Raw genomic sequence first — 11,301 nt, 5'->3', positions numbered from 1 at the left:
CTTCCAAAGTCCACCTGTAAGCTGCATCTTCAGGAAGGCTCACCTGTGGCCTTGAGGGCATCTTGGCTATAGTGATCTCTCTGCTGCTGAGGTGCCCCCTCCCCCAGCTGGGTGGCTTGCAGGGTGATATAGGGGCTTCCAGGGCCCCTGCCTATCTTAGAACTAAGGTGCATAGGAGTGGTGGGAGGCCACACAGATACCCCCACCTGCTGCTTAACCTTGAGGAGACCTTGGCCTCTCAGTTTCTCCCTTTGCTGTTGGGTGTGACATCAGCACTTGAGGGCTGGGGGGCATTTGTGAAGGGCTTATGGCTACTGGGCACGGGCTGTGGCAGGTTGTATGCCTGGCTCCCCTCTCCCCCAACCCCATCAGGCCTGGGCTGGCCGCCCACTTTTGTTCACCAAGGAGCTGGGTTTCCCTGGGGACCAGTGGACTGGCCCAGCATCCCCCCCGCCCCCAGTTCCTCCTGGCCACTGCTCACACTGGGAGGAGGGATGGAGGCTGGGCCGCCTCCTGGACCCCTGCCCTTCTCGCCTTGCCTTCCGAGGCCCAGCAACCTCGATCCACTGCTGGGCTGGGGACAAGGAGCAGTGGCTGCCCTTGGAGGAGGTGGGTATTCAGGGGCTGCCAGCCAGGTGGGAACCGGGGCCAGCAAGAACCCAGTGTCACCCTCATTGGAGGAAGGAGAAATCCGAGGACCAGGAGGGCTCTGGTCTGTCCAAAGTGACCCAGGGTTTGACCCCAGGCATGGTAGCCTCCTGGGAAAATGGAGGGTCCTAGAGCTCCCAGGCTGTGGGATTTGGAAAGGTAAAATCAAGGACTGGGGGCCTGAGGGGGCAGCAAAAATCAGGGAATTGTTTCCTATACATGCCTGTTGCCAAAAACAAACGAACGAACAAACAGATGAAATCAGGGATTTCCTAGATGAGGCAACTGTGGGGCTGGACCAAGGTTGGGGTAGAGGGACTCCTCTGGCAGTAGGCACAGTCCATGCAAAGGTAAGAACAGGGGGCCGGCCCAGTGGCGCACTCGGTAGGGTGCGGCGCTTGGGAGTGTGGCGGCGCTCCCGCTGAGGGTTCGGATCCCATATAGAGACCGGTCCGCTCACTGGTTGAGCGCGGTGCAGGTGCGACACCGAGGGTTGCGATCCTGTTGCCGGTCGTGGTATGGGCGCGACACCGAGGGTTTCAATCCCGTTACCGGTCACGAAAAAAGACAAAAAGGAAAAAAAAAAGCTCTGGTCCTGATGCCCCCAGTCTCTTCTGCAGGTCCTAGAGGCAGCTCCAGCTGGGATGGCGGCGCCAGCATCTCTAAGGGCTGCAGGGTGTCCAGCCCCATGGGGGTGAAAAAAAAAAAAAAAAAAAAAGCTCTGGTCCTGATGCCCCCAGTCTCTTCTGCAGGTCCTAGAGGCAGCTCCAGCTGGGATGGCGGCGCCAGCATTTCTAAGGGCTGCAGGGTGTCCAGCCCCATGGGGGGCACCCTAGGCCTCTGAAAGCACACCATCTGTGCTCCTGCCTGCCCACCCATCCTCAGGCCACTCGCCATGGGCGGCTGCTTCTCTAAGCCCAAGCCAGGTACCTCCTCTCTTCATGCCTCCACCCTTCCTCCTCCTTCCCCCCTCTACTCCCCCCCACCCCCCCGCAGGCAGGCAGGCCTCCGAAGTAGGTCAGGCTAGGCAGGAGCCCGCTCAGAATGTTAATATGCTGCAGGCAGGAGGGGTTGGGGGCCTGGAGCAGTTCTGCCTCTCTCCAGTGGGTACCCCTCTTTACCTGGGCTTTGGGTGCTGGTGGTGGGAATAGCAACTGGATCCTTCTTGGAAAGGGGAGGAGAGGGTTCCTTCTGTTGCAGGTGGGGTTGGAGAAGGGGCTATGTTCCCCAGGGCCCTAGGAAGGGGCTCTGGGGACATCCACAGCCACTGTATGACCTAGGACATGCAACTTACATCTCTGAGCCTCAGTTTCCCTCTTAACAAAATGGGCCTGATAGCCCTGACCTCTCAAAGTTGCTGTGCGGATGCAGTGGGTAGGTCCCTGCGCTCATTAGCTCTTCTGACCCCCTGTGTGACCTTAGGCTGCTGCCTTGGTCTCTCCAGGCATTCTTCCCCCTTTGTACAGGAAAGCTCCACTCTGCCCAGCCGAAGTGGCTTCAGCCAGGGTGGGGGTGTCCCAGGATGCTGGGGGAGGCTTGGGTTTGCTCTCAACTGGAGACCCATGTCTCTGACCCCCACTTTCTCTCCTCCCTCCTTACAACACCCAGGGAGGCAGGGTGTGTAGCCAGGAGAGAAACTGAGGCTGGGAGAGGCCTCTAGTGCCCAGCCAGTGCTCTGCCCATCCCCGCCCAGGCCACCCTGTCCTGGCCAGCTCGCCCCAGCTCCCCTTACCTGATACCCATCGGCTCCATTACCTTGAACTTGTGTGCCTGTTCTCCTTTTCCTGAGTCTGAGGGAGACCTTGGGGGAGGGAGGAGAGATGTGATGCCTCTCAGGCCGAGGGACCCACCTGTGCCTGCCCCAGGAATCTTATCTCCCTCCCCTGACTCCTGTGCTGTGGACGCCCAGGCCTGGACCACATACCACCACCTTCTCTGCCTCAAAGTATGACTTTCGACATCCATTGTCATAATCCCAGCCTTCCCCCATCTGAAGTGGACAGGAGGATGCCAGCTGGCCCCAAACTGGGCACCTGTGGGACTGCTGGGCTGGCAGGAGGGCCTGGGCAGAAGATGCAGGTTCTTTTAAAGTACCTCAAAGGGCTGGCCTGCCTGGGACCCCTGGCCCCAGGACTTCTGATATAGGGGCTAGCCACTCTTACCACCCAAGAAACAGTGCTAAGAATTTGGGCTCTTAAAACCTCTAGCCCTGCCTGTTCCTGGCTGTGTGGCCTTGGGCAGGTGATTTCACCTCTCTGAGCCTCCTTGTCCTTGTGTGTAAAATGAGGTTGTTGTACTCAGCATGGGGCCTGGCACACAGGAAGCACTTGCACACCATTATTATCCCCTCTTCTCTGAGCAGGCACTTGAGGACCATTATTATTCCCTCTTCTCTGAGCTGGCTCTGCCACCAGGACTCTTCTGTGGAGCTGCAGCTGGAGCCCAGGCCCCAGGTGCCCATGCTGGGCAGGTCAAGGGCAAGGCTCAGGGAATTTCAGCATGTGGGAGTGAGAGCATTTGGGGCATGAGGGTTCAGCTGGAATCAGGGGAGCCACAGGGATGCCAGAGCAAGCAGAAAATCTTTGTGCAAGTTCTTCACTTGCTATCCTGTGCCACTCAGTTCTGTAGCTCAGTGCGCAGTGGTACACGCTTCCTGAGCTCCCGTTGTGCTCCCTAGTGTTCTGTCCTAGTGGTTCCATATTCCTGACAGGAAGACGCTTGGCAAATCTCTTGCTGAGCTCAGAACTAGAAGGAAGTGCACTTCTCTTGGTATCTGGTCACTTGCCTTTTATTAGGCCACAATGGCTACCTAAAGGCTTTCCCTCTTTGCCATGGCTGCCAGGAGGCTCAGAGCTAACTGATAAAACACTACTACCCAACTCCATCTATTTAGCTTCTCCTCTGGATTACATATGTTATATTCTTCAGCATTCACTGTCACCAAAAAGGTAAGGGCTATCCTCTCTTTGTTTTATAACAAAGGCATCTTGGTCCAAGAGGACTAAGGTGGGGTCTTGTGGGCAGCTGGGAATCATGGAGCTAGGTTTGATCCTGTTCTGTGGGTGAGCAGAGACCCCTGCCCTCCCCATCTACCTTTCCACTGCTGCTCATGACTTAATAGCTTCCCTTGAGACTGCATCAGCGAGCATGCTGTATAGCCTTATGGAAGGAGGAAGAGGATAAAAACAGCCTGGCTTGGCTGTTATTCGGCCCCCCCACCAGCCTGTTCTTGTGAGCTCCCACAGCTCACATAGCAGCTATCGGCTGAGTCCAAAGCATTTTTCTTTTTAATCCTTCCAAAAACATTCTAACACCATTACATAAAGTATGGAAAATGGAGGAGAAAACACCACCCATGACCCTGCACCTGACTTGACAGTCTCAGTGACCATTATCTGCTCATGCTCTCTCCCTGCCAGGCTGGGGTCAAAAAACTAACCTTCGTCCCTGTCCCCTGCTGTGCCTGCGCCTGAGCTGGGAGCTGGAACATGAGGATGAGAGGGGGCTGTTTTTCCAGGCCCCAGGGCATGGCCAGGGTGGCGGATCAGCACAGCATGAGATGCGGGACATGGTGGGGCTGGGCAGCCAGGGGAGGCAACACTTGGGCTGTGTCTTGGTGGATGGGGAGGAGTTGGCCAAGGCCTGGCAGGAAGGCAGCTGGGCCCAGGGAACGGCACAAAGGCAAAGGCCACGAGATGTGATTCAGCAGCCGCACAATCTTCTTTGTTTCTGCAGTGTTGGGTCTGGGCTGGAGCGGGAGGCCGGAGTCTCCCGTGCTTTGGGAGTTGAGAGGCACCTCATGCCCCCGCATCGGGCGCAGCTGTGCCAGGGCCTTAGCTTCCATTGCTCAGTGCCCCCCTGCAGCAGCAGCCCAGGAGGCCGGATTATCGCTGCTGAGAATTCTGTTTATTGTTCCCTTCTAATTAGAAAAATACCCCAGGCACGTCATAGGGAATTTGGAAAATGTGGAAAAGTATAAAGAAGAAAATGACAACCTCTGGCTAACTCCCTAGAGTAGGCCCCCTGGGCACGCAGAGGAAGGGTCCTCTGTAGGGAGGCTCTGGAGGGCCTTTGCCACTCTCTGCTGTCCACATGCACACCCCCAGGTGGGGTTCGTGCCCAGGGTCCCAGACCCCTGCACATGAAGACCCAGCACTTGATAAATGATGAATGATTCTTAAATTGGTGAGAATAGCTGTTTTAAGAAGTGGAAATTATGTCGTGTACATTTTTTTTTTAATTTCCAAAAAACTTCAAACCTATGGGAAAGTTGTAAGAACAGAATAATAAATCTTCAATTTCCTGTCACCCACATTCACCAGCCGTGAACTGAGCTGCACCCAGTTTTGGACCCAATGTTCACATGAATGATACCTCAAATGTGACCCTGAGCTGTCAGGGATATATGGTCATTGCCCACCAGAAGATGAAAGACTTAGGGCATCCAGGTTCTTTCTTCACATAGATTAGATTCCTGATGGAAGGCAAATTTCAGGTCAAAGGAGCTCTGCTCTGTGCCCCCTCACAATTTTGTAATTGAAAAGGAAACCACAGGACCGGCCCGTGGCTCACTCGGGAGAGTGCGGTGCTGGTAACAGCAAGGCCACAGGTTCGGATCCTATATAGGGATGGCCGGTTTGCTCACTGGCTGAGCGTGGTGCTGACAACACCAAGTCAAGGGTTAAGATCCCCTTACTGGTCATCTTTAAAAAACAAAAAAGAAAAGAAAAGGAAAACACGCAGAAATGAATTCAGGCAGACCCAGAGCGCCGCCCTACTGCCCCTCCTCTACCTCTTAGCTGATGGGCACAGGGCTTTCTGGGGGGTCAAGGGGCAAGACTGAGCCTCCCAGCACTCAGGGGAGCTGGCCCCTTCCCCCAGCTTGAGGGATGGCAGAGCAAGTGGGCTGAGCTGGGGGTGCTCATGGAGCTGCCCCATCCACAGTGGAACTCAAGATCGAGGTGGTGCTGCCCGAGAAGGAGCGGGGCAAGGAGGAGCTCTCAGCCAGTGGGAAGGGCAGCCCTCGGGCTTACCAAGGCAATGGCACGGCCCGCCACTTCCACGCCGAGGAGCGCCTGCCCACCTACCCCGGCCCTCAGGACTGTGTGGAGGCTGCCGTCTGCCATGTGAAGGACCTCGAGAATGGCCAGTGGGTACTGGGCCTGGAAGCGGGGATCAGAGGGCCCAAGGTGGGAGGGCAAGGTACAAACTACAGATGGGGGAGCAGGGGTCGGGAGGCCTGAAAGGGGCTATGACCAGCTCCTGCCCTGGTCACTGTCTGTGGCTTCTGCTGGTCTGGGCCTGCTCCCCAGAAGCTGGACTTGTAGGAGGTTCCTGCAGGAGTTTGTGTCTGGCATCTGGCCTGGCCTCTGAGAGCAGCCCTTCCCCAGGATGCGGGAAGTGGAGCTGGGCTGGGGGAAGGTGTTGCTGGTGAAGGACAATGGGGAATTCCACGCCCTGGGCCACAAGTGCCCACACTACGGTGCACCCCTGGTGAAAGGTGAGATGGCCGGGGTGCATGTGGGAGGGGGGATCCCCCGAAAGGGGCTTGGCAGGTGCAGGATCCATACCCCTTCCCCACCAGGCCCCAGGCCAGCTTGGCTCCTCCCTGGACCCCAGGGTCCTCCTCTATTAGTGTTGTCTCCTGTGCTGTGAGGAGGGGCCAGCAGGTGCTGGGACACAAGGATCCTTGGAGAGGAGCCCTTGCCAGTGGCCCCAGCCTAGCACCTTCCCCTCCAAGGCGTGCTGTCCCGTGGCCGTGTGCGCTGCCCCTGGCATGGTGCCTGCTTCAACATCAGCACCGGAGACCTGGAGGACTTCCCAGGCCTGGACAGTCTGCACAAGTTCCAGGTGGGACTGGGAGTGTGGTGGGGTGGGAGTCTGGGGGTGCAGGGTGAGGGGCTGGTCCTGAGCAGTGCAGCCCTTGCAGGTGAAGATTGAGAAGGAGAAGGTGTATGTCCGGGCCAGCAAGCAGGTGAGGAGGCACCTTGGGGCTCAGGCAGAAGGCAGAGGCAAGGAAGGCAGCTTGGCCCAGAGAACAGAATGTGCAAAGGCCCTGCGGTGGGAGGGAGCCTGGCGTGTGTGGCTGGGGAACAGAGGGAGGGGCTGCGTGGTGGGGATGAGGCTGGGCTGGAGCAACAGGACCTGGCTTGCTGGGATAGTGGCACAGGGAGGATGGTGATGACCCCAGCTCCCAGCTGCCGCCCATCCTACTGCCATCCCCAGGCCCTGCAGCTGCAGCGAAGGACCAAGGTGATGGCCAAGTGTATTTCTCCAAGTGCTGGGCACAGCAGCAGCACCAACGTGCTCATTGTGGGTGCAGGTTGGTGGTGGGGTCATGAAGGCAGGGTGGCGGGTGGGCAGAGAAGAGGTCTCCGGCCCATGGTGCTAAGGACCTCTCCTCAGGTGCTGCTGGCCTGGTGTGTGCAGAGACACTGCGGCAGGAGGGCTTCTCAGACCGGATCGTCCTATGCACGCTGGACCGGCACCTCCCCTATGACCGGCCCAAGCTTAGCAAGGTGAGGGGTGGGGAGAGTGGGGACCAGACAGGGGGTAGCCAGAGTAGGGCAAGGCCTGGACCCCTATCCCTTTGGGTCCCAGTCAGGCCCACTTGGAGCTTTGCTTGTCACCCTTGGGGGTTTGGCCAGCTACCCTCTGCACTCATGCCAGGCCCATCTGTGGTACCCCCCAAAAGATCTGGGTTTATTGAGTTCTATCCTGCAGTCCCCATGTGACCTGGGGCTGATCTTACTCTCCCTGAGCCCCGTGTCCTCTGCTGTAAAATGGGACAGTGGCCGCTGGGCCTTGTCTCAATCTGGCTGTCTCCTAGTCCCTGGATGCACAGCCCGAGCAGCTGGCCCTGAGGCCCAAGGAGTTCTTCCGAGCCTATGGCATCGAGGTGCTCACTGAGGCCCAGGTGTGTGGTCAAGGGTGGGAACCAGGCCCAGAGAAGTGCTGGTGAGAACCATGAAGGTCGTGAGGCCATGTGGGCCCTGAGGATGTGGAGGGCTGCTCTGTCCTCCTGGCCCTACTAATCAGGCACCTGGGGGGGGTGCTTCAGTTCTGGGACAGGGCCTTCTTCCAGCAGGGTCATGGGCATGTGCAGAGCCCCAGGGTGTAGGGAGATGGATGATCTGATCGGGGCTGGGATAGGAGAGATTGGTGGGACTTTGGAGTGGAAGGAGGACTTTGAGGGGAAGGCAATGTCTGAAGCTTAAAGAATGAAACCCAGGTGATGGGAACAGGCCCTGTAGGAGCTGCTCAGAGGGTCTGGCTGGGCTCTGGGCATATTGGAGGACCCAGGAGAGTGCGCCAAGGCCCAGGCCCATGCCCATGCCCATGCTCTGCCCTGCGGGGTTGCAGGTGGTCACAGTGGACGTGAAAAACAAGAAGGTCGTGTTCAAGGATGGCTTCAAGCTGGAATACAGCAAGCTGCTGCTGGCACCAGGGAGCAGGTGGGAGTGTGTCTCTCCTGCCCTCGGCTGGACACTGGGCAGGGCACTGGCCAGGATGGGTGGGCTTCGGCTGCTGGGAGGCTCTCACCGACGCTGCCCTTTCCAGCCCTAAGTCCCTGAGCTGCAAAGGCAAAGAGGTGGAGAATGTATTCACCATCCGGACGCCTGAGGACGCTAACCGCGTAGTGAGGCTGGCCCGGGGCCGCAATGCGGTCGTCGTAGGTGCCGGCTTCCTGGGTGAGCGGCTGCAGGTGGTGGGGCGGTGGTCAGGCCGTCATGGCCAGTCCCAGGGTGGTGGTGGCCTTGGGAGATGCAGGGTGCCAGCCTGCCATCCCCTGCCCACCACCCCAGGGATGGAGGTGGCTGCCTATCTGACCGAGAAGGCCCACTCGGTGTCTGTGGTGGAGCTGGAGGAGACGCCCTTCAGGAGGTTCCTGGGGGACCGTGTCGGTCGTGCCCTCATGAAGGTGAGCGCCCCCAGGATCTGGCCCCCTCAAACACTGGGTGCCCAGTGCAGCCTCTGGCTGGGCTCTTGCCCACAGCCCACCTGCTCACCTGCCCTGACAGATGTTTGAGAACAACCGAGTGAAGTTCTACATGCAGACAGAGGTGTCAGAGCTGCGGGCCCAGGAGGGAAAGGTGGGCTCTTCTCCCCTCTCCCCCATGCCTGGGAGCTGGGCCCCCTGCTCACCCACCCACTCCCCACAGCTGAAGGAGGTTGTGCTGAAGAGCAGCAAGGTCGTGCGGGCTGACGTCTGCGTGGTGGGCATTGGTGAGTGGGCGGGCAGGCGGGAGCTCACAGGTGAACTTGGGCTAATCCCTTCCCTGTCCCAAGCCTGTTTCCACATCTGTAAAATGGAGACTCCAACTGTGCCCACTTCCCAGGGCTGTTGGGTAACATGTGTACTGGGCTTAGTCAAGGTCTGGCATGGAGGACGCTCCCGGAGACTGCTGTCCACTAATACTCAACTCCATGCCCTGCTCTGTGTGAGCTGCAGGACACAGACAAGCCTCTAGCTAGTCCCACCTCCAGTGAGGTGCCATCTTGGCGGGCAAAGCTAGGAGGCAGCAGCACAGGGGTTGGGGAGGCATGGCATACCGACCGACCCCCATCTGGGGGCTTCATGGAGTGCTTCTTGGAGGAGGCAATACTTCAGGCCTGATGGGAGGCACAGGGGTCTGTGGGGGTCCAGGCAGAGGTACACGATACATGAAGGCCCCAGTGTGGCCAGCCTGTGGATGATCGGTCTGGGACTGGTACATGAGTGAAGGGTGTGGAGTGTGCAGAGCGATAAGGTGAGAGAAGGGTAGGACCAGGGAGTGGACGTGGTGGCCTCTGTTCTGTCAGGTGCGGTGCCTGCCACGGGCTTCCTGAAGCAGAGTGGCATCAGTCTGGATTCCCGAGGCTTCATCCCTGTCAATAAGGTGGGGCCGGGTAGGGTGGGCCAGGTTCTGGACTGGGGGTGGCCTGAGGTCCAGGTCAGGGCCCCTGTCCTACCCACAGAGCCCTGGGACTTCTCCCCACAGATGATGCAGACCAACATCCCAGGTGTGTTTGCGGCTGGCGATGCCGTCACCTTCCCCCTTGCCTGGAGGAACAACCGGAAAGTGAACATCCCACACTGGCAAATAGCTCACGTCCAGGGTATGGCTGGCCCCAAGGCAAGTTGGGGGATGGGAGGTTACCCCAGGGTCTTAGCCTCTCCCAGGCCCATGACTCAGTTGCTGGTCTTGGGTCGTGGATGCTGTATTAGGCATTCAAGGCCCCATGATGGCCTGTCTGGCCAGCCTTATCCAGGTGATCAAGCCAGCACACAGTGCAAGCCCTGCAGCCCATCTCCAGAGACCTTCCTCCAGTGCCCTCTGGACCCTCCATTTAGCCAGCTACACCCCCAACCCCAGCTGTCCTTCCACTAGTCTCTCCTTTCCTTTTGTCCTCAAAGACACATGTTCTGCAGAATTCCTGACCAGACCTGGGAAGGGAGAGAGGGATTTAGTAGGTCAGCTTCCCACTGCGTGCCTCCGTCTCTCTCAGGCTACTCCATTGTCTCTGTGAACTCAGCTGTCTCGTGCAGGCCCCTGGAGGCAACCATCTAGTCCTGGGCTCAGTGGAGACATTGTGCTTTCTGAGGAATATCTTTCCTCTTCTCACATTTGGTTGCCACCAAGTACCCCAAGCCTCACCCACTGTGCACACCTGGTCTGGGCCCCTAAGTTGCAGGTGCCAGCAACAGACTCCCAGCCTGGGACAAGGGACTTACCCCCTGCATCCACTTCCCTTCCCTCTGTCTTCACATTATCTGAGGGTCTGGTGCCTGAAACTCCACTCCTGGTACCAATTTCTGTTCATGTCCAAGGTATAATTTGCTGCTAGGTAGCAAAGAACCAAAGGCTACTCATCAGCCAAGTATAATTAGGATTTAGGTGGGAGGGTCCAGGAGACTCTGCTGTACATCCAACTATGGGGGTCTAGTGGGGCCTCATAGGAAGTGAGAAGCCACTTGCACTATTTTCTCTGGGGTCCTGTGTGCGGCTGTCACCTCTGCTTCCCTGTACACTTGTGCCCCATTCTGCTCCCTCTTTAGACCTGATGTATCTGATGAGTTGTGTGCACACCCGAAATAGCTGGGCAGCCCCCCGAACCCCAAGAAGCAGACCTTCCAGATGCAGGGCATTTCATTCGAATTCTCTAGAGGAGCAATCTAAACGGGTAGCTTTGAGCCAGGTGTCTCCCCCTGCACCAATCAGCTGCACCCGCAGGTGAGCCGTGGGCTGAGAAATGATGTGCCTCTTGACCTCTACGGAGGTCAGGAGGAGTTGCCACACGTGTTAGGGGTCCGCAGAGCGCTAGGGGCAGTCAGTGAGGGTGGCGAGGGCGAGGGTAGGGGCTCTAACGGCCTTGGGTCCTGCAGGGCGCGTGGCGGCGCAGAACATGCTGGCGCAGGAGGCGGAGATCAGCACGGTACCCTACCTCTGGACGGCCATGTTCGGCAAAAGTCTGCGCTACGCGGGTCAGCCACGACCTCAGATGGGGCGGAGCTTGGGCTAGGGCGGGGCCATGAGGGTCGCAGGGGCGGGGCCATAGCTGCTCTAGAAGGCCGCCGCTGAGAACTCGCTGGGGGCGGGACTAGGGCCTATCTGAAAAGAGAGAGAGGGCGCAGGGCGCAGGGCTGGGGGGGGGGGGGGGGGTTTAGGGCGG

The 11,301-nt window shown here is 58.4% G+C and overlaps 1 protein-coding gene across 3 annotated transcripts in view; it reads left to right on the top strand.

Moving 5' to 3' along the window:
- Positions 1 to 463: 463 nt before the first annotated feature.
- Positions 464 to 11,301, top strand: part of LZTR1 (leucine-zipper-like transcription regulator 1) — a 29,764-nt gene continuing 18,926 nt past the window's right edge. The window contains exons 1-18 of one of the 3 annotated variants that reach the window (XM_008575525.1): positions 464 to 609; positions 1,401 to 1,574; positions 2,071 to 2,082; positions 5,578 to 5,797; positions 6,039 to 6,148; positions 6,389 to 6,498; positions 6,578 to 6,622; positions 6,874 to 6,970; positions 7,054 to 7,166; positions 7,478 to 7,564; positions 8,011 to 8,102; positions 8,209 to 8,339; positions 8,454 to 8,569; positions 8,670 to 8,741; positions 8,811 to 8,874; positions 9,451 to 9,527; positions 9,630 to 9,747; positions 11,015 to 11,113. In XM_008575525.1, coding sequence (XP_008573747.1) covers positions 1,544 to 1,574; positions 2,071 to 2,082; positions 5,578 to 5,797; positions 6,039 to 6,148; positions 6,389 to 6,498; positions 6,578 to 6,622; positions 6,874 to 6,970; positions 7,054 to 7,166; positions 7,478 to 7,564; positions 8,011 to 8,102; positions 8,209 to 8,339; positions 8,454 to 8,569; positions 8,670 to 8,741; positions 8,811 to 8,874; positions 9,451 to 9,527; positions 9,630 to 9,747; positions 11,015 to 11,113 — 1,594 coding nt within the window. In that variant the 5' untranslated portion in view covers positions 464 to 609; positions 1,401 to 1,543. Of the gene's footprint in view, positions 610 to 1,397; positions 1,575 to 2,070; positions 2,083 to 5,577; positions 5,798 to 6,038; positions 6,149 to 6,388; positions 6,499 to 6,577; positions 6,623 to 6,873; positions 6,971 to 7,053; positions 7,167 to 7,477; positions 7,565 to 8,010; positions 8,103 to 8,208; positions 8,340 to 8,453; positions 8,570 to 8,669; positions 8,742 to 8,810; positions 8,875 to 9,450; positions 9,528 to 9,629; positions 9,748 to 11,014; positions 11,114 to 11,301 lie in introns of those variants that run through there. The other 2 variants (XM_008575526.1, XM_008575527.1) reach the window with 2 other exon arrangements.

Source organism: Galeopterus variegatus, unplaced genomic scaffold, assembly GCF_000696425.1.
Source record: "Galeopterus variegatus unplaced genomic scaffold, G_variegatus-3.0.2 Scaffold1204, whole genome shotgun sequence".
Taxonomy (NCBI): Eukaryota; Metazoa; Chordata; class Mammalia; order Dermoptera; family Cynocephalidae; genus Galeopterus; species Galeopterus variegatus.
The sequence above is the reverse complement of the archived record's forward strand: the minus strand, read 5'-3'. Positions and strand labels throughout refer to the sequence as shown.